Here is a 21,509-nt window from a genome sequence, read left to right as displayed (position 1 = left end):
GAGGTCTGTGCGATCAGCTGGAGGTCATGTGACTCCACAGTGGACGGATCAGTACCAGTATCCGGGTCCATGCTGAAGTCCTGGGATCCAGAACCGTGTAAGGAAAACTGGATCCACGCGCTGACGCCCACATCTGCATCTGTAGCGCCAACCCTCAGCAGCACACTGTTGACTGGGAGGTCCTCTGGGATGGAGGCAGTGTACACCGCCTGCACACACACACACACACACACACACACACACACACACACACACACCCTTTGTTAACGTCACTGTTGTTGCAGCTTCCCTTTAATAAGAACAACACCTGGTTTCCCTCCTCACCTGGTCACAGGTGGGGCTGTTGTCATTGGTGTCTATCACTGTGATTTCCACCGTTGCCTGGGAAACGAAGAGTCCGTCACTGGCGGTGACGTTGATGATGTAGAGGTTGCGTTCCTCTCGGTCCAGCAGCCCCTTCACATACATCTTCCATTCCCCCTGAACCAAGCCCAGAGCAAACACCCCCCGGTAGTTCCCCCCTGGACACACACACACACACACACACACACACACACACACACACACACACACACACATTAATGAGCAGCAGAGCAACTGGTTGATCAAAGTTAATTATTAATAATAATATTAGTGGGCTCTTTATTTGACATGGCGGGTCAGTGAACGCAGCAGCAGTGGAAACATGTTGGACCATAATACAGAGGATGGATGAGAGAGCTGGGAGGCTGCTGACCCATTTAACTGGACTGTACAGTCCTCCACTCATCCATCTCCAGAAGAAACTGCCTCCAGTGTTTACACAGCCTGACAATACATCACTGTCATGTGAATACAAATACATCACAATTACTCCACAACACTGACTGACAGTCCACTGAAAATCAAGCAACAATCTGGATGATGATTAAGAACAAGTCACGACAGAAATCATCATTTTAATAAATAAAACAGTAACTCTGTATAATACGTCCAGTTCAGATAGAACCTGCATTATTCAGTTATTTAAAGGGAAGGAAGAGATTCTCTGAAAGACTCAAAATAAGGTCAAATCAGAAACAGTTTCAATACAGAAGAACCAGACCCAGACCCAGAACCAGACCCAGACCCTCAGGTTCAGTTCAGTTCAGTTGAGACTATCTGTCCTACAAAGGATTCTCTGGGTTTTTCACCATTAGCTTGAGCACATACAGATGAAAAACTGAGTGTTTAATTTTAGATGACAGCAGCTGATCCCTGAGGGGGGGTGCAGCAGGAGAAAGGAGCTGAATTCACAGAAGACCCAGAAACTGAAAAACACTGTGATATAACTGTGATCATACAAATAACACATAATCTAAAAACTAATAATTATTTATTAAGTTTAAATCTGTGTGAAAATCAAGAGTTTTAATGTGAGAGCTGCAGCAGCTGAAATTTATCTCATGACAAAATATAAATAAGAATAAATTCCTTTAATGTGAATTCTGTATTTTCTCTGTAGTCATAGTTAGTTAGTTAGTTAGTTAGTCAGTCAGTTAGTGAGGAGGGGTTTTATATGTTCTCAGCTAAACTCAGCAGGTTTGATCTGTTGGTGATAATCAAACTCCAGAGTCACAGTTAGCTCAGGAGCTAACTGGCTAACCAACAGTCAGCTGTAGCCCCCCAGGTGAAGAGGAGTCAGACCTCCACCTCAGACCTGACCCTGAAGGAGGCTTCACTGCCCTCAACAGCTCCACCTTCCTTTTACCTGAGCTGCAACACCTCTGAGGTCAGGAGGAAGAACACCTGGCACCTGAGACGCTCAGGGATCAGCTGATGCACCACACATGAATACTCCTTTATTTTTCACTCTTGCTGTGTAGGCCGGTCGTTTGAAAGCCAATAAAAACAATTTAATAATAATAGTGACGATAATGACTTGATCCTCGATGTCTGCTGCAGGTAAAAGAGACAGAACCTGTTCATGTGTTTATTAAAGTCAATAGTTTGTGTTCAGTTTTTATGGAGGGAAGTCAGAGTCACTGATGAAGTGAAATATGATATTGACTCTGACAGGATTTCTGCTGATCACAGGGGTTGTGTGTGTGTAGAGACATGCTCCCTGTGAATCACTGCTTCATGTTTCAGCCTACAGGTGGCAGTGTGGGACAAACAGAGTCCAGGCTGCTGAACAGACAGACTGTTTCATGACTCTCACTCCATCCATCACACAGGAGGAGTCAGTCTGTTTATACTGTTTATACACACACACCAGTGCAGTGTTTGTTCAGGGAGCATCTCTGTCTCTGTTAGCAGCTTAGCAACTTAGCCATCAGCTAGAGTGACAGACAGACGGTTCTGGTCCGGACTCAGTCCAGCTGTAATTAATGATGGATATGACAGAATAACATAAAGACTTTTCCATCAATAATCCGATCAAATGAAAATGTATCTTTTCAAGAAGAGGCGGAAAACCTGAATCCAGAACAGAGAAGTAAGAAATCCTCAGTGTTACCTGGTAACAGGTGAACACTGAGGAGAATCTGACAGGAAACAGGAAACAGGAAGCTTGGAGCGGAGCAGCACTGAGTCTAGATCCAGAACCAATAGACTCAAAAACACACTGTCCCTGCTGCCAATGGTCTGCATCAGTGTCAGTTATATCTTTGATCTTTGTGACACTAAACAAACACACACACTTTAATAAAGTGTGTGTGATGTTCTGTCAGTCATATGTGATCCAGGCCCGAGGCAGTCACCTGTCGGCCCACCTGACTTCACCTGACTTCACCTGTCGGCCCACCTGGTCTGTCTGAGTGAAGCAGAGCAGCATCAGAGCTGTGAACACAGAGACCTCTGACTCTCTGTTTCGTGTTGTAAAACTCTTCACCTCCGTCTTTAACTCTGAATGCTGTTATGAATACCGACATCTTATTGATTTTATGCTTTATGTGTAATCATTTATTTGATTTCATTTTTAAATTTCAATTATTTTATTGTTATTCCATCTCATTTTACATTTATGTTTTATGTTCATTTTATGTCTCTTCATGTGAAGCTCTTGGTGCATGTTATTTCTTGTATGAAAGTTGCTGTAAAAATAAAGTTGATTATCATTATGATTATTATTTGATACAGTTAGTATTTATCTAACCAGCTGTGGTGTGGCACAGTGTGTTATAATGTTATATTAACACTTCATTATTCATTATTTATGTTCTCTGGTAAACAGCTGATGGATCACGTCACAAACAACAAATCATTAACTCTTCAAATGCAGAGATTTAATCATCAAAGAAACTGAGTCCCTAATATTCCAGTAATAATCAGTAATAATCAGTAATAAACCAGCGTCTCTCCCCAGGATAAAGCTGTGTCTGTAGTTTCCCTGTCGAACTGACAAAGGTCTCGTCTCTGTTCCAGACAGCTCGTTTGTTTTTAGTGTTTTCCAAATGTTTCATTCTTTCTCTCCTGCTCTGCCCCCCCAGCTGCCAACTGTAAGGTCACATCACTCACATGTCTGCCAGTTCCTCCAACTGTCAGCCTTATTGTCATTACTGCACCATTAGGGGAAGGATTTCCTTCCCATTAAAAGTCCTTCATTAGTTCTGTCTCCGTCTCCTGTGGAGTCCAACTTCATTATTACCTTCTGGCTCATCAATGAGCCGACAGCAGATCAGCGAAGTCGGTTCTTTGATCACTGTAAAGTGATGACTGCAGCTTCAGCGTTCACCGGCTTCTCCTTCTTTTGTTTCCTGATGTTCAGACAGATGTTTTGGAGCCTTCAGTCTTTGTTTTAAAGGGGGTTAGCGCTAGCAAACATCTCCCCAAGAGAGGCTAACGCTACGGCTAACAGTAGGTTTTCTAGCTGCTATGTAATGTTAGCTACATTCATAGGAAGTCACGTTAATTAGCTGCTGGTCATTACTACCTGCGTGTCCAGTGTAAGATCCTCTGTTAGTGATTAGAGCAGAGCCAGTGACGAGCTACCTGACTTAGCTGCAGTGATGTTACTACCTCACTTAGTTTAGGTTTATCATGTGATATTATATATGATCATTTCCTGATCAAATCTCACACTAAACTGGTGCAACTCATAAACTTTATATTATTTATATGTTCTCTAAAGAACGAAAAGCAATTTTCTGTGTTGACTGAAGTTGTTCATCGTCACTTGTTCTTACAGTTATATATAGCTATATATACAGTTATATGTGCCTCCACAGCCTGAAGCTCCTGGTAAATGAACATAAACATGAATATAACCCTGAGTACGTTACTCAACAGCACCGCTGCTGGCGAACATCCCAGAGGGAAACACTGGACCACCTTGTGAATCTTAAGATCTCTTCAAGAAGTTGAAATTCAAGGTGTTGGCAGGAGCTTTCATCTGAAGAGCTGCAGTGGTTTAATTGTCTGACTCTGTTTACTTCTTCTTCGGCCTCTGGAGAACTGGAACTGGGTGAATGTCACGGGCTGTTGAACGCTACTCTGCCATGAAATGTTATCACATTTAACTGCCTGTTTCTCAGTTGGACTTGGAAAGCTGGGATGCGAGCGCACGTTTCTTTGGAAGCAACCGTAGAGAATGAGTGAATTATATACTGGATCACGCCTTTAATTTAGTGTACAACTTTCCCTCTCATGTTTATTCATGGCTGCAGCAACGGCGAGGAGCAGCAGAATACTAACGAGTCTGACGACTGTATCTGGAGTAAACTACTGAGCCAACACACACACACACACACACACACTGGTTTACAGCCTTGTTAATGACTGTGCACAGATGGAGCACAATACACAACACAACAACAAAAGTCAGCGTCAGAGCAGGAAACTGTGTGTCCTCTATGTAAAGCAGAGACGACTGGTGTGTGTTCAGTGTCTCGGAGTACAGCAGAGTTTACATCCTGTCCAGACCTGAAATAACCATCCACCCTTTTATTAACTGTAACTGGGATCTCTCCACAACCTCAGACAAGCTGCTCCCCCCGAACCACAGTTTACAATCCCTGACTTCAACTAAAGCGTCACTGCCATGTACAGACGCCGTGGAGAACAAGAAGGTTAAAAACACTGCAGCTCTATTTCAACAGTCTACTGCTCATGGTGCAAACAGGGGCGGAGCCACACATTGTAAATATTCAGGGTTTAGCCCAAACGTAAGGGGCTGAAACTGAAACCATCACATGTCCAGTCCTGACCAGTAAGTCCAGTGAATTTACCAGGTGGTAAGAAAGAAGCTTCTCTGCAGAGCCTCATTTATGTGGAACACACATCCAACGCTGTGAGACACACACAAAGGATGATCTGACCTTCCACACTTCATTTTAAAGCTCAGCTCAGCTGGACAGGAAAATGACAACGCTGTCAGTCTGAAACTAGCAAAGACACTTGCGTTGCGCTTTACACCAGATCTAAGATCCTGGGATTGGACGTTAAAAACAAAAAAACTTTTTTATTGGATATAATCCAGAATCGTCCAATCTCAAGATCTGTGGTGACACAGCTGCAGAGCATTGACAGATCTACAGAGAGACTCACCGGTGATGTGGTAGCTGACTTGTCGGTTCACGGTGGAGCTGTCATCGTCTCTGGTGTTCAGCACGGCCACCACCTCGCCCGGCGGGTCGCTCTCCTGAACTGAACCGAAGTAGTGCGGCTCCAGGAACCTGGGCGGGTTGTCGTTGATGTCCGACACCGCCACAGTCACGGTGGTGGTGCTGGAAAGAGACAGGGTTTCCCCGAGGTCTGAGGCCACCACTGTGAATGTGTAGGAGGGATTGGTCTCGTGGTCCAGGTCCTTGCGTGTGGATATCCAGCCTGTGTTGCTGTCGATGCTAAAGGTGCCAGTCAGTGTGTCTGAATCCCCCTCCGACTGGATCAATGCCCCCAGACTGTATGTTACCTGCCCATTGGCCCCGGAGTCCGGGTCTAGAGCCTGGACTTGAATTATTGTGGTTCCGATGGACATTCCCTCCATAACTGTGGCCTCGTAGGAGTTGGCCTCAAAGGCTGGTTTGTTGTCATTCAGATCCAACACTTTGACCTCGACATCAACAGAAGTCACAGAGTCCAGTTTAGCCTGTTGAACAGTGGTGGTGACTTTGAAGTGGTAAGATTTGATCACCTCATGGTCTAAAGGTTTATCAAGCTTGATCACACCCGTGTCCTTATCCACCACAAACACCCGGTCCTGGTTGTTTTCTCCGGTCTCTCCGTTAACCAGGGCAAAGGCAGCTGAGAGTGAGGTATATCCAGGAGGGGTGTTGAGGCGCACCGTGCCTATGGCTGAACCGATGGGCGTGTCTTCTGGCATGCTGAATAAATACTGGTGTTGGCTGAAGGAGGGAATGAAGGCCTCTGGAGAAAGAACATGGATGTAGACAGACACCAGAGAGTGTCGCACTGGATTTCCTCCGTCCACAGCCTTCACAAAGAAAGATAACACAGAGTTCCTCAAGTGGCTGAAGCTTCCTTTAGTCACCATCCAACCGTTGTCCGGGTCTATCTCCAAAATGTCCACCACTGGGACATGTGCCTCGCTGTAAAGTGAGTACGTCACTTTGGCGTTGGCGCCATCATCAGGATCATAAGCCTGAATCTGTGTCACCAAAAAGCCTTTAGCCACATCAGACTTGACTGAGGCTCTGTACTCAGTGGCGTGGAAGCGAGGTACGTTATCATTATCATCCAACAGAGTCACTTGTACTGTGCAGTAAGAGCCACGTCCGCCCGAGTCCTGGGCTGCCACCGTCAGAACGATGTCCTTATTGGCTGGGTCCTCGCGGTCGAGCTTTTCCACAGTGGTGATCTGACCACTCGAATCAATGCTGAACTGGTCCTTCCCCACATCATTAACAAAGGAGTACGTGATGTGACCGTACAGTCCAGGGTCTGCGTCTGTTGCCTTCACCTGGAATTAGAAAAACGAGACATGAGTGTTTTGTGATCACAGTACTTTATAATCGGTGTGGATTGCAGCAGCACTTACCTGTATGACTTTGGTGCCCACAGCCACGTTCTCTCTTAACTCCGCCTCGTAGGTACTCTGCCCGAACACTGGGCTGTACAGGTTGGCCCCCAGCACCTTCACATGAACCTGTGCCGTGCTGGTGAACACCCCATCAGACACTGACACATTGAGGCTGTAGGCCGGCTCCATCCTTTGCTTCCGGTGGCTGGACAGCGTGATGATTCCTGTCTTCTTGTCGATGACAAAGTTCATCCGTTCATTTCCTGACAGAACGCTGTATTCCAACTTGTCAAAGTCCGAGCTGTCAGCGTCTGAGGCCTGGACACAGGTTACAAAGTGACCTCGTGGTGCCAACTCGTTCACATACGCCTCGTACAGCAGCTGGTTGAACACTGGAGGATTGTCGTTCATGTCATTCACCATAACTACGACTGACACTTCACTGCTCAGGGGTGGGAAGCCATTATCAGTGGCCCTGACGATGAAGTCATACTTCTGGACGAGTTCATGGTCCAGCATTCGTGCCGTCAGGATTAATCCGCTGCTGCTATCAATGTGGAAGTAGTCTGTACTGTTATGTGCATCAGAGAAGATCTGGTAGCGGACAACATTGTTCTTCTCTGAGTCTTTGTCAGTGGCGATAACTTGAAGAGCTGGAGTTCCAATCATGGCTGTTTCAGACAGAACTACCCTGTAGGACATTTTCTGGAAGATCGGCGGGTTATCGTTGACATCCTGGACGACCACGTCAACGTCAACCTCGGCACGCGCTCCAGTCAGATAGTCTGTGGCTCTGATGGTCAGGTGGTAAGATGATGCTGCTTCATAGTCCAACGAGTGGATGACACTGATGACTCCAGTGTCAAAACCGATGTCAAACTGAAGAGACGGGTCTCCATCGACGATGGTGTAGATGATGTTCTGGCCTTCAGGACTCGTGGCATTGATGCCGAGGATGGGCGTGTGCACAGCCACGTCCTCATTCACAGACACAGAGTAAAATGATTTGTCGAAGACAGGCATGGCTTTGTTGACCACAGTGATGGGGAACTCAATGGTAGACGACAGAGGTGGATAACCACCGTCTCTGGCGTATATCACCATGTGGTACTCAACATTGGACAGGTCGGACTCAAAAGCCCTCTTCAGGCTGAGTCCACCCGTCTGCCGGTTGATCTCAAAGTGACCATGGTCATCCTTGAGATAGTACGACACCTCTCCATTAATCCCTTTGTCACCGTCGACCGCCATGACCCTGAAAATCGGTGATCCCGGCTCAGCTTCAACCTGAACAGCTGCGTAATAAGGAAGCCCAACAAACACAGGGGCATTATCATTTATGTCCTCGACTTGGACTCTAACCATGACTCTGGCCACGTGCAGACGGTCGTGCTCCCGCCTTGCCTCGACAACCAGCTCGTAGAACTCTTGCTCCTCACGGTCAAAGGGTATTCCTGTGGTCTGGATCACGCCAGACGTAGGACGCATCCTGAAGCGGGTACCAGCGTTCAACAAGGTGTACTTCAACGGTTCATTGAGACGGTTTCCCACAGCGTTGACCACAGCCACTTTGGTAACATTTGATATGTTCTCTTGAACAGATGAAGAGTAGATGCTGTGGGTGAAGCTGAGACCAGAGTCCAGAGCTTCTCGGACCAGAATGGTCACCAGAGCCATGCTGGAGAACTTCCCGTCGGAAACTTTGACACTGAAGCGGAAACGTTCTTTGGAGAAGTTGTTGTTTTTGACAATGATGACTCCACTGGAGGGTTTGATGGCAAAGTGCTCCAGCACTCCATCAGTCAGAGAGTAGGTGAGCTCTGTGGGAACATCTTTGTCAGGGTCGATGGCTGAAACCTGCAGAGCTTCCACTCCCACATAGGTGGGCAGCAGCAGGACAGTTTCATAGGCATTCTGGGTGAAACGAGGTGGTGAGTCATTTGTGTCAATCACTTGTATAGTGACCTCAGTTGGACTGTCTGCCGTCAGCTGTGGCATCCCGTTGTCCCTCACATGAACATGGAAGTGGAACGTGGCAAATGTCTCGTGGTCCAGATTAGCTATGGTTCTGATGGAACCGGTTCCTGAATCCACTGTGAAGAACATCTTTGCAGTGTCCTCAACAATCTGGTAGACCAGCAGTGCGTTCTGGTTGCGGTCGGCATCGGTGGCCTTGATCACTAGAGGTGAGTCGTCGGAGTTCAAGACCACACTGTTGACTGGTGCTGCCTCACTGATGCTACCACGATAGTGCAGCAGCTGGAACACTGGAGGGTTGTCGTTCTCATCCACCACCTGGATCAACAGAGTGGCGTTGGAGGCCATGCCAGCCATGTTGGTAGCCTGGACGATCAGGGTGTAAGACGCTGTAGCCTCAAAGTCCAGAGGCTTCTGGGTAGTAATGACTCCACTGTACTGATTGATCTGGAAGACGTGGTCGGTGTTGCCCTGCTTGATGTTGTAGGTCAGGGTTGACTGACTGACCGCACTGACTGTGGTGACGGACGTCCCAACCACCGCATTCTCTGTGATCTCAGCTTGGTACTCCGGCTGAGGGAACTTCGGGCCAGCGTTGTCAGAGAGGGTGACGGCAATACGCACTATAGTTGTGGTGGACAGGGGGGGGGAGCCGTTATCAGTGACTCTGACTGTGAGAACATAATGGCCAATGCTGGACAAGTCCAGGTCCCGTGCAACAGTGATGATCCCCAACACTGGCTCAATGTGGAAAGCATTCCCAGTGTTCCCTGTTGGAAAATTAAAAACAAAGAAATTGTTCATCCTTTAGATTTTCCTTAAAGTCCAACTTAAGATTTCCTTAAAATAAAAACTGTTGCACAAAACCCCCTTAAGACTTCTCCTTAAGGTTTCACTTAAGTATTTAAACTTTTCTCCTTATCTTAGCTTTATACTTCAAGAATCACTTAAAGTCAGTTAAGACCTTCGCAGTTAAACCTAGAGGTTCCTCTGACTTTATCTGAACCTCAACATGTCTGACTTGATGTTGATCACTGAAGACCCAACAAGAGTTTGACCCTGATGGAGCCTTCACCAGAGGAACTGATTTATTGATTTATCTCTATAGATCTGATCAGCATCAGTTTGTGATCTGATCACAGATCAGCTGTCTCTTCAGCTCCTCTGCAATTCATGGTGCTCTGTGGTTTGATGCTTCGGGATCTTTACAGTCAGTTACTGGTGAAGTATTTCATGTTGATCGATCAGCTGTGTGAGTGTCAAACGCTCTAACTGTCTGCTGAACACTGTGCTGAAGTTTCCATGACAACAGGAGGAGAAAGAGCGTCAAATTTCTCAATGTCATTTTTTTAAGACATGTTTTTTCTTCTGGCCAACTTTGTGAGACGATACAGGTGAGATGTTCACAGTTATCACAAGTGCTAATGCCAGCAAACAAACGGTCACCATGGAAACTGTAGAAAACTAGAATTTTACTGCTGTAAAATCTCTCACTGCTGCAAATGTCTTAATGTTTTATCTTAACAGAGGAAACCTTTCAAGACATTCTGTGCAGCACCCTGAAATTCAACCTTAAATGTCGACTTCAGTAGAAAACTTAAGGTGTTTTGTGCGACTGGTCCCTGGTATTTAATTCTCAGAAGTCTAACCTGCTTCAATGGAGTAGTGCAGCTCTGCGTTCTCTCCTTTGTCTTTGTCCAGGGCGGTGACCTGGACCACAGCTGAGCCCACTGCCGCTGACTCATACACCTGGCCCTCATACAGAGCACTGGTGAAGATGGGCACATGGTCATTTATATCTTCCACCTCTATCAGCACACGAGCCAGGTTCTTCCTGTACGGGAACTCTTGGTCCTTCACCTGTGGAGAAAAACAACAACGACAATGAGAAAGCTGTGAACTGCGACTGGAACATCTGAAATCTGCCGAGTGAAATCATTTTACAAACTTTAACAGACACAAAAATAAACATTCACGTTTCCCAGGTTTCACATTTATAATAGCAGTTTCCTGGTGGATACAGAAATCAGTGGGAACCTGTCGTCTTTCCTGTCATGAGGTGTAGACACTGCTTCGCTGCACGGTGTAATTACCTTAACTGCTAAATGATGAGTTCAGGCTGAATGAGAGCACAGACTTGGAGACTGCCTCTGGCTCTCCTGCCGCTCCATATACGACACACAGGAGCTCGACACTGGGAAATGATTTCCTCCCGATAAACATCTGTTGTTGAAGGTCAGTCACCAATAAGAGTTTAACAGCACAGATATCTGACCTGTGTCCTGTCTTATTGAAGAGCCTTGATTTTATAACAGCGCTTTAATCAAAACCATTTCTCCACACTTCACCGGCTGAAGGAGAGACTTTCAATCAACATTAATGGACTGCTTGATTTTTTCTTTTAGAAAATCAATATCTTGTGGAGTAAAGCACCTGGCGGCAGAGAGAAGGTGATGTGGCAGGTTGTGAACAACATGATGAACTGAGACAAATCACCGTTCTGATGTTTGATCACATTGATCATTGACCCACAGAAGACGAAGCATCAAGGTCCTCTAACACCTCCATGAGCTCAGGCCTGCAGCTGGTACAGCAGGACGAACGACCTCAACTAAGACTTTAATTCTATTAGCACAACAATGCAGACCAGACTGGACCCTACACAGAGTCACAGCTGTTAGCACACGATGCTAAATATACGTGACTGGCAGAGACATGACTTATGTATCAGACATGCAGCAGCTGGTGGCGGACTGAAGCGGCGGTCTTACGATGACGGTGAGGATGTGCTGGGCACAGGCCTCGTGGTCCAGCCTGTGAGAAGTGTAGATGGTGCCCAGGGTCGGGTGGATGCGGAACAGACGCATGCTGTTGGGGTCTATGGAGCTCTGCAGGGAGTAGGTGAGCCGGTGGTGCTCGTCACGGTCCGACGCCAGAACCTGGACCACCTCGGTGTCAGGGGGCGTGTCCTCAGATATAGTGACGTCATAGGTAGGCTGGGAGAAGATGGGAGCGTTGTCATTGTTGTCCATCACAGTGATGTGAACCTGGAACAGGTGGAGCACCCACAGAGACAAAGAGGAGATGAGCCGAGTCCTGTCATCCAGGACAGTCTGACATTTTTACACTTTTCACAAGTTTATTGAAAATAAAAGTTGAAAACATGACCATCATTACATTACCAACACAATATACTGATGACACACATCAGCTGAATGTAATTTGTTCAGAGTGAGCTGCCCCACCATCGCCCTCTTGGCAGCGCCTGACTCCGCCCCTAACTCCTAGCTAATCCAAAAACGGTTAAAGAGGAGGGGCTTGTGTGGAGCTGACACTGTGGTGCATACGCTCACCCACCTGTCACTCAAAGAGGCCACGCCCTCAATCCTCCATAACTTTAGTCCTTAATAAAGTGTAAACAGGTGAGTTATATAAACAGGTGTCATGAAGGAGGAAATCAGCTCTAGAGACCAAAACAGTTTTTGTACCAGGCTGTAAACATGTTGATTTCTGCTGTAAAGTTGGACATTTTAACATGGGAGTCTATGGGGACTGACTCACTGTTGGAGCCAGACTCTAGTGGTCGTTAGAGGAACTGCAGCTTCTGGTTCTTCATGTTGAAGCTTCATGTTTCAGTCTGGAGGTTAATGTTTGGGAGGGAACATAATAAAAAATTCAGATCTGATTTTTTTTTTTTTTATCACTATTTACCCAACTATGTGTCTCAGGAAATAATGTTTGGATGTTGACGTAATAAATCCGACATGTTTATGGTCAGTGATATGGTCGATCAGTGAGTTCGTGCAGATGCATGATCTGGATCTGGTGGAAGCAGAAAGTGTTGACACAACAGATAATAAACGGCACAGCTGTCTTGGATTAAAGACAGACGTGTTGGACTGTTCTGAGCTCCACTGAAAGTCTGTCACTCCTCTTATTACAGCCCAGTCTGACCAGGTCCTGGTTGTATCACAGGTGTTTCATCTCCATAGCAACATGATGGTCAGTTGTACATCAGTAATGTTTCCCCACAGTATCAGATCAGAATCAGTTTATTATCAATGTGTTCACTGACTGAGGATCAGTGTCACCTCATCTCTCCATCTCTCTCTCTCCCTGTCTCTCTCTCTCTCTCCCTGTCTCTCTCTCTCTCTCTCCCTGTCTCTCCGTCCTCAGTGTGGACACACTTATGTAACAGAGTGTGTGTCACCGAGCTCTCTGCTGGTGTCAGTGGTCGCTGCGTGTCCTGACTCATGGGGAGTTCCTGAGTCACAGATGACTGGTGATGAAGCACAGCGGAGTCAGGACAACACAGGAGGAGAGGGAGAGAGAGAGAGAGAGACAGGTAAAGACAGACAGACAGGTAGGAAGTGATTAAACGTGAGCGCCGTCAGAAGACTGCTGCTCTCCGCTCTCTGACCTGCTGACAGGCTGCAGCAGCTCGTCAGCACCTGCACAGGTGAGTGTCCGGTCCAAAACAACACGTCGCCGTGTGAAACTGTTACAGAGTGAGAGACTGAACGACTGATGACGAACATGATCAGTATCAGTGATCGTGAGATCACTATCAGGGTCCCGATGGACAGTTTACTCAAACTAATTCAGAAGTTCTAAAGTATATTTCATGAGTCCAATGAATATAATTCAAAATAAAACTTAAAACACTGCGTCCACCGACGGACAGATTGTTTATCTATAATTAATATGAGTGTCCATCAGGGTCTGGAGCAGATGGACTGTCTTGTGACAGCTATGAGGTCAGAGGTCAGAGTCTGGGCCTGTGGGCTCAGATCCTCCTCGTCCTCCTGTCAGCTGTGAAGTGAACAGCCACATGCTGCAGGACGAACAAGGCAGACACTCAATGTGAGAGAGAGAGAGAGAGAGAGAGAGAGAGAGAGAGAGAGAGAGAGAGACAGAGAGAGAGAGAGAGACAGAGAGAGAGAGACAGAGAGAGAGAGAGAGAGAGAGAGAGAGGCAGAGAGAGAGAGAGAGACAGAGAGAGAGAGAGAGAGAGAGAGAGAGAGACAGAGAGAGAGAGAGAGAGAGACAGAGAGAGAGAGAGAGAGAGAGAGAGAGAGACAGAGAGAGAGAGAGAGAGAGAGAGAGAGGCAGAGAGAGAGAGAGGAGAGACAGAGAGAGAGAGAGAGAGAGAGACAGAGAGAGAGAGACAGAGAGAGAGAGAGAGAGAGAGAGAGAGAGAGAGAGAGAGAGAGAGAGAGAGAGAGAGAGAGAGAGAGAGAGAGACAGAGAGAGACAGAGAGAGAGACAGAGAGAGAGAGAGAGAGAGAGACAGAGAGAGAGAGACAGAGAGAGAGAGAGAGAGAGACAGAGAGAGAGAGAGGCAGAGCGAGAGAGAGAGAGAGAGAGGCAGAGCGAGGTTAATGGAAATGTTTTTGTTGCTGACGGCCGAAGAACGACGCAGCTGAAAACAACATGACCTGATTCTGTGACGTAAACTGATGCAACTGGGTGTGTCTGTGGGGGGGGGGGGGGGGGGGGGGGGTCACATGTACGTCCAGCACATATGGTCTGCAGTACATCCCTGAGAGCCTGAGCCCCCGCAGACTGACAGATGACGACACAGAGGACGGCCTCCTCTTTACAGACGGAGGAAACCAGAGGAAATTAAAGATATGACTTAAATATCAGATTTGATATGATACAACTTACAAAATCAATAATGAATGTGATAATGAAAAAAGGAGCTGGAAAAAGTTCGTTACTAATTATTCTCATACATACTTGATAGAAATGTCAGTGAAACATCAGACGATCGTTCAGCAGCACACATGAAACTGTAGCAGGTCGACTCATGAATATTAAAGCTAATATGAAAACCTTTTATTTATCAAATACGTGTATTTATTTATTTTATTGTGTGTGTGTGTGTGTGTGTGTGTGTGTGTGTGTGTGTGTATGGGTACTTGAGAGTATAGATATATATGTTTACATGGTATCACAGAGTTTGTGTCAAATGTTTAAATCACAAGAGATTTGTAATGTTTCATTGACATTAACAATAAAGTATAAAAACAAAAAGACATTTTGATCAGAAAAGAAAAAGAGGAGGAAAATAAAAGATGGAGGCTTCAGCAGCTCCAGGCTGTGAGGTGACAGTACGAACCACCGAGCTACCAAGATACACCAAGTGAACTCTGCAGAGATTACAAAGCACAGAATAACAGCAGCAGCGGGGGGGGGGGGGCAACGTGCAGAATCCACACATCCAGAATAAGGAGCCTGAGATTTGTACTGATTCTTATCCAGAGCAAACACAGAGAGCAGCGAGGGGAGACGGAGACAGAGCTGCCAGCTCACAGGCTAAATTTAAACCTGCTGCAGTTCAACGGTGGAGACGGAGAGACGCCACGCTGACTCTCCATCTGGGAGGAACTCACAGGTGTGTGTGTGTGTGTGTGTGTGTGTGTGTGCAGGAGTGTGTGTGTGTGTGTGTGTGTGTGCAGGAGTGTGTGTGTGGGTGTGTGTGCAGGAGTGTGTGTGTGGGTGTGTGTGCAGGAGTGTGTGTGTGGGTGTGTGTGCAGGAGTGTGTGTGTGTGTGTGTGTGTGTGTGCAGGAGTGTGTGTGTGGGTGTGTGTGCAGGAGTGTGTGTGTGGGTGTGTGTGCAGGAGTGTGTGTGTGGGTGTGTGTGTGCAGGAGTGTGTGTGTGTGTGTGTGGGTGTGTGTGCAGGAGTGTGTGTGTGTGGGTGTGTGTGCAGGAGTGTGTGTGTGTGTGTGTGTGTGTGTGAACAGGGAGCATGTGAATGAAATAAAAAAACAAAAACACAAAAACCATTGAAAAGGATCCAGTTCACAGTGACATCAGCAGCTCTGACTTGAGGATTGATTGATCAGGTGAACATAATAATATTATTAATCAGCTGCACAATAATCAAAAAATCATATTGAGTAGTTTTCATTTTCACTGAAAAATAAAATCTAAAAATGATGATGATGCGATTTTTGTTCCTTTACGTCTGGAGAATCTGATCTGTGCGTCGGGGCGTCGCTGTAGCTCCACAACAATGCTAATGCTAACAATACTAATGCTAACAATACTAATGCTAACAATGCTAATGCTAACAATGCTCAACAATGTGACACATTTTACCTTCATCAGAAATAAAACTGCAGCTGCGGAGATTTGGATTTTGCACTCGAACATATTCAGATTATTATATTATTATATTTAGATTAATTGTGCAGCTGTAATTATTAATATAAGTGTTTTTGTTGACATGTACTTCAACAAAAACACACACCGTACCTGTGTGTGTGTGCTGCTGCTGCCGTCGCTGGCCTGCACCGTCAGGTTGTAGAAGGAGCGCTGCTCGGCGTCCAGAGGTTTGGCGATGATGATGGTGCCCACGGCTTTCTCTACGTCAAACACACTGTCACTGTTCCCACCTGCTCCACACGAAGGGGGGCACACAGGAGAGAGAGGCACAGTCAGACACTGGGGCGATCAAGATACAGTCTGAACATACACACACACTCTTTGACTTGTCTTGGAGGGTGTGATGAAGTAGAGGAGGGAGGTATGGTCGTGACAGGGTTAAACCCCCTCCTCACACACACACACACACACACACACACACACACAACACACACACACAAACACACACACACACACACACACACACACACACACCACACACAAACACACACAAACACACACACACACTCCTGCACACAAAAGGTCAAAAGCCCAAAATCACAGCAACACAATGGAGCACGAGCAGTGGCCATGCAAGCACACAACTACACAAACCCTGTGTGTTTGTGTGTGTGTGTGAGAGGGTGAGGTGTGAGGTGTGAAGGGTGAGGTGTGAAGGGTGAGGTGTGAGGTGTGAGGTGTGAAGGGTGAGGTGTGAAGGGTGAGGTGTGAAGTGTGAAGGGTGAGGTCTGAAGGGTGAGGTGTGAGGTGTGAGGTGTGAAGTGTGAGGTGTGAGATGTGAGGTGTGAGGTGTGAGGTGTGAGGTGTGAGGTGTGAGATGTGAGGTGTGAGCTGTGAGGTGTGAAGGGTGAGGTGTGAAGTGTGAGGTGTGAAGTGTGAGGTGTGAAGGGTGAGGTGTGAAGGGTGAGGTGTGAGGTGTGAGGTGTGAGGTGTGAGGTGTGAAGGGTGAGGTGTGAAGTGTGAGGTGTGAAGTGTGAGGTGTGAGGTGTGTGAGATGTGAAGTGTGAGGTGTGAGTGTGAGGTGTGAAGGGTGAGGTGTGAGGGTGAGGTGTGAGGTGTTGAGGTGTGAGGTGTGAGGTGTGAGGTGTGAGGTGTGAGGTGTGTGAAGTGTGAGGTGTGAAGGGTGAGGTGTGAGGGTGAGGTGTGAGGTGTGAGGTGTGAAGTGTGAAGTGTGAGGTGTGAGGTGTGTGAGGTGTGAGGTGTGAGGTGTGAGGTGTGAGGTGTGAGGTGTGAGGTGTGAGGTGTGAAGTGTGAGGTGTGAAGTGTGAAGGGTGAGGTGTGAGATGTGAGGTGTGTGTGAAGTGTGAAGTGTGAAGTGTGAGGTGTGAGGTGTGAGGTGTGAGGTGTGAGGTGTGAAGTGTGAGGTGTGAGGTGTGAGGTGTGAGGTGTGAGGTGTGAGGTGTGAGGTGTGAAGGGTGAGGGGTGAGGTGTGAGGTGTGAGGTGTGAGGTGTGAGGTGTGAAGTGTGAGGTGTGAAGTGTGAGGTGTGAGGTGTGAAGGGTGAGGTGTGAGGTGTGAGGTGTGAAGGGTGAGGTGTGAGGTGTGAGGTGTGAAGGGTGAGGTGTGTGTGTGTGTACAGGTGATGCTTACAGCAGGTCATTAGACAGAGCTGTCACCCAGGTAACCTGGGAGGCTGTTGCCATGGGAGCAGATGAAAAGGTTTTGATACCTTTTTTTTACCAAACCTTCATCACTTCAATTAAGCAAGGTGGTGCATTAATGTGAAACACACACACACACACACACACACACACACACACACTCACACACACACACACACACACACACACACGTCAGCAGCACCGAGGAGAAGCACAGGGGTGGACGGACAATGATGCAACAAAAGAGACGAGGAAAAGAAAAAAAGAAGGAAACAAAAGGACAGGAAGTGGGAGGAGCAAAGAGCGGGAGTGAGATACCTTCTGAGGAACAGTTCCTGCCACAAGCGCTCTGCAGAATATAGAACATCTCACGGAAAGACCTGGGACCTTCCAGGCATGAAGCATTGAGGAGAGAGAGGAGAGAGAAGGTGAGACAGGAAGGACAGACAGGCTCGAGGAGGGGGAGGAGGAGGAGGAGGAGGGGGAGGAGGAGGAGGAGGAGGAGGAGGAGGAGGAGGGAGGAGGAAGAGGAGGTGGAGGAGGAGGAGGAGGAAGAGGAGGTGGAGGAGGAGGAGGAGGAGGAGGGAGGAGGGGGAGGGGGAGGAGGAGGAGGAGGAGGAGGAGGGAGGAGGAAGAGGAGGTGGAGGAGGAGGAGGGAGGAGGAGGAGGTTGAGGAAGAGGAGGAGGAGGAGGAGGGAGGAGGAAGAGGAGGTGGAGGAGGAAGAGGAGGAGGAGGGAGGAGGAGGAGGAGGAGGAGGAGGAGGAGGAGGAAGAGGAAGAGGAAGAGGAGGAGGAGGGAGGAGGAGGAGGAGGAGGAGGAGGAGGAGGAGGAGGAGGAGGAGGAGGAGGAGGAAGAGGAAGAGGAAGAGGAGGAGGAGGGAGGAGGAGGAGGAGGAGGAGGAGGAGGAGGAAGAGGAAGAGGAGGAGGAGGGAGGAGGAGGAGGAAGAGGAGGTGGAGGAGGAGACAGAGACAGCAACTGCTTCTGATGAGCTGAACCTCCGAGTGTTTGAACATCAGTCCATGAAAGACGATGTTTGATCAGATGTTTCAGTCGCTTCAAACACTGATGCTGATATTTGTGGATTCAAACTAACAGACAAGATTTTATAGACATTTAATTATTTACATTTTTGACTTTTCATCATATAAACGACTGAACAAATGTGACGTGTTGTTTTCAGAAGCTGGTTCTGACGTTAAAGTGTTCACACCTCACAGGTTTGATTCGTTTAGTCTCTTTAACGTGATGAAACATGAATCACTTGATATTTTATTCTGGTGTTGATGTTTTACTGCTGCAGCCTCTGATAATTAATGTTACAATGAGACTTTTGTAAACATCTAATCACTTATGAATGTGACTGACTGATAAATACAAATGTATATCTAAATATATATTCCTTATTGACTTTGACCTGCAGGTTTTACTGTTGGTTCTGTCTGGAACATTAAACTGTCTCAGGATCAATTCATCTATTGATTGATTGATTGGGAAAATATCTGAGAAAGAAGAACATAAAGAGAGAGAGAGGCAGAGAGAGAGAGGCAGAGAGAGCCATGGAGAGCCAGAAGCACGAGCCTGAAGGTATCTCCAGCTGATACACACTGACTGTCACTGCTCAGTGACAACAAAGGAAAGATGGATGGTGCATTGTGGGAACCTGAGTCTTTCCTGCCGTTGGCCGTTTTACTTTGTGCAGCTCTGAGGCCGCAGAGCGTCCGGCCCGAGGTCGTGTCACACGTGACTCTGAACGGCTTTAAAAAGTTAATATAATTTAGAATCAGTCTGATGATTAGAATTATGAAATCACTTTCCTCCGACCAGAACGTCTCCCAACACAAAGAGAATAAACGGAGCTTAGAGCGCCGGGCGTGACATAATCTGGTTAAGCCTTTCAAGTGGGTGAAAGTGAACTTTGACGGATCAAAGGGATTTAAGAGCGCCATGTTGGGCATTTCCCACTAACAGGCGAACGTCACAGTGGCTTTAAGATGTGTCAGAGGACGAGTCAGATCCTCCTCTGAGCTCAGGCCTTTATGAAGGAGCTAAAAACGTCTGTTTAATGCTCAGTGAGAGAGTCTGTTTATCTGAACTCAGTCCACATCGCTCCTCTACAGCAAAGTGTGGTCCGTGGACCACCAGGGGTCCGCACTGACTCCTGGTGGTCTCATGTTTTAGATCTAGTGTTTCTCAAAGTGTGAGTGACCACAGAGTCTGTAGAGAGGAGTGTGTGTGTTTCCATATTAAATCAGCTCTTGTGACTCTTGTCACTTCGACCGTTTACACTTTATGTTCTGATCAGGAATGATCAGCGTGACACCTCAAACTAAATCACTGAGCAACATCCCCAGAATCAAACACCGATCAGGTGTGTCCAAAGTCCGGCCCACGGGCCAGTCGTGATTTTAAACGGCTTGTCTCTCAGAATAAACGCCGTGTCCGGCCCACAGTGATTGGTGATTGGTAATGAAGCATGTTGACTTTATTTTCAGAAACAGGCAACAGACATTTTCTGCTAGGTGGCCGCAGTGAGGAAGCGTAAAGTCGGCGGCGAGGGGCGGAGGAGAAGTCGAATATTTTTCACTGAAAACCAAAATTGTCGTGTGTCTCATTTGCTAAGAAACTGTCACTGTTCAGTGTGAAGAGACATTAGAGGCCAAGAGTTATCAGACTGTGAAACATGCTAGCTTAGCTTCCCGGCAGCGGCTTTTCACACCGCACGCCCCCAGGTATTTTCACATCATCAAATCTGACACCCCTGCCATATATGATGCAATCTGGACAAGCTCCAATCACAGCACGGTCAGATGTCACACCAGAACGTCTCCAGATACGATCCAAATCCTTGCAAGAACCTAAGAAGGAAATCTCCTAATTCTTGGGGTTTCAGCGCAGTGAAGTTTTAATAGTGATGTCATCACCACGACTGAGACTCGTGTTGCGTTTGATGACAACCGGCCACCGTTCGTACGGGTGTGAAAATGTTGACGCTACATAAACTGATCATCGACTGAGTTGCGAAAACCTAGTTCGACCCCCGTTTGGTCGGACAGTTTACAGGATGCTGTTCCCCCTCATTTCCTGTCTCTTTTCACTGTCCTATCAAAATAAAACACCTGTCCCAGCGACAGTCCCACTACAATAATAGACCTGTAGCTTCCGGGGATGTTCGGGGGTCAGGTGCTCCGTGAGTTTTATTTTAGTGGTTAAGTCCTTGGTCTGAAAAAGTTGGAGAAACACTGACCTACACGACCTGGCAGCTGGAGAAGCTGTCGCCATGGTGACTGGGATGGGCGGAGCAGAACAGATCATGCAGCGAGGCCACAGTACCTGAGCTGCACCTCATATACACCAACACAAACCAACACCGTCAGCCCAACACACACCATGCACCGCGCTGCTCACACACACACAGCCTCCACACCCACAGGTGGGCTTTACCTGTGACGTCAAACCACAGGGGGGCGGAGCTCTGCTGCAGGGACACCACGCCCACGATCTCAGCCACCTTGTCGTTCTCCATGACGGTGAAGTTGTAGAACGGCTCGTCGAAGAGCAGCGGGAGAGCGGAGGGAGGGGGGCGGCGGATCCACTCGATGTGGAGGCGAGCTGTGGACGACTTCTGAGGACGCCCGTTATCTGTGGCTTTGACCTGAGGAGAGGTCAGAGGTCAGAGGTCAGCAGACTGAGAAGTCAGTATCAGTGCAGAAGTAAAAAGTGCTGAGGGTTTGCGCACGGTCAGGATATCGTAGCTCCCCGCTGTGAACGCCTTGCGTGATGACACCACCGCCGTCTTGGGGTCGATGAAGAACTTCCCGT

The 21,509-nt window shown here is 47.4% G+C and overlaps 1 protein-coding gene across 4 annotated transcripts in view; it reads right to left on the bottom strand.

The window, feature by feature from the left end:
- Window positions 1-21,509, bottom strand: part of fat3a (FAT atypical cadherin 3a) — a 136,091-nt gene that overhangs the window by 26,314 nt on the left and 88,268 nt on the right. For 3 of the 4 annotated variants that reach the window (XM_056373704.1, XM_056373702.1, XM_056373701.1), the window contains 10 exons: window positions 21,427-21,509; window positions 21,132-21,342; window positions 18,007-18,075; window positions 16,179-16,318; window positions 11,686-11,961; window positions 10,564-10,774; window positions 6,956-9,684; window positions 5,506-6,877; window positions 325-521; window positions 56-209 (listed from right to left, as the gene is read on the bottom strand). The exon at window positions 21,427-21,509 is cut by the window's right edge and continues 232 nt beyond it. In XM_056373704.1, coding sequence (XP_056229679.1) covers window positions 56-209; window positions 325-521; window positions 5,506-6,877; window positions 6,956-9,684; window positions 10,564-10,774; window positions 11,686-11,961; window positions 16,179-16,318; window positions 18,007-18,075; window positions 21,132-21,342; window positions 21,427-21,509 — 5,442 coding nt within the window. The remainder of the gene's footprint in view (window positions 1-55; window positions 210-324; window positions 522-5,505; window positions 6,878-6,955; window positions 9,685-10,563; window positions 10,775-11,685; window positions 11,962-16,178; window positions 16,319-18,006; window positions 18,076-21,131; window positions 21,343-21,426) is intronic. The other variant, XM_056373703.1, reaches the window with a different exon arrangement.

The sequence above is a fragment of the Seriola aureovittata genome, chromosome 4 (genome assembly GCF_021018895.1).
Source record: "Seriola aureovittata isolate HTS-2021-v1 ecotype China chromosome 4, ASM2101889v1, whole genome shotgun sequence".
Classification (NCBI taxonomy): domain Eukaryota; kingdom Metazoa; phylum Chordata; class Actinopteri; order Carangiformes; family Carangidae; genus Seriola; species Seriola aureovittata.
Note: the sequence above shows the minus strand (reverse complement) of the source record. Positions and strands in the feature narration are given on the sequence as shown.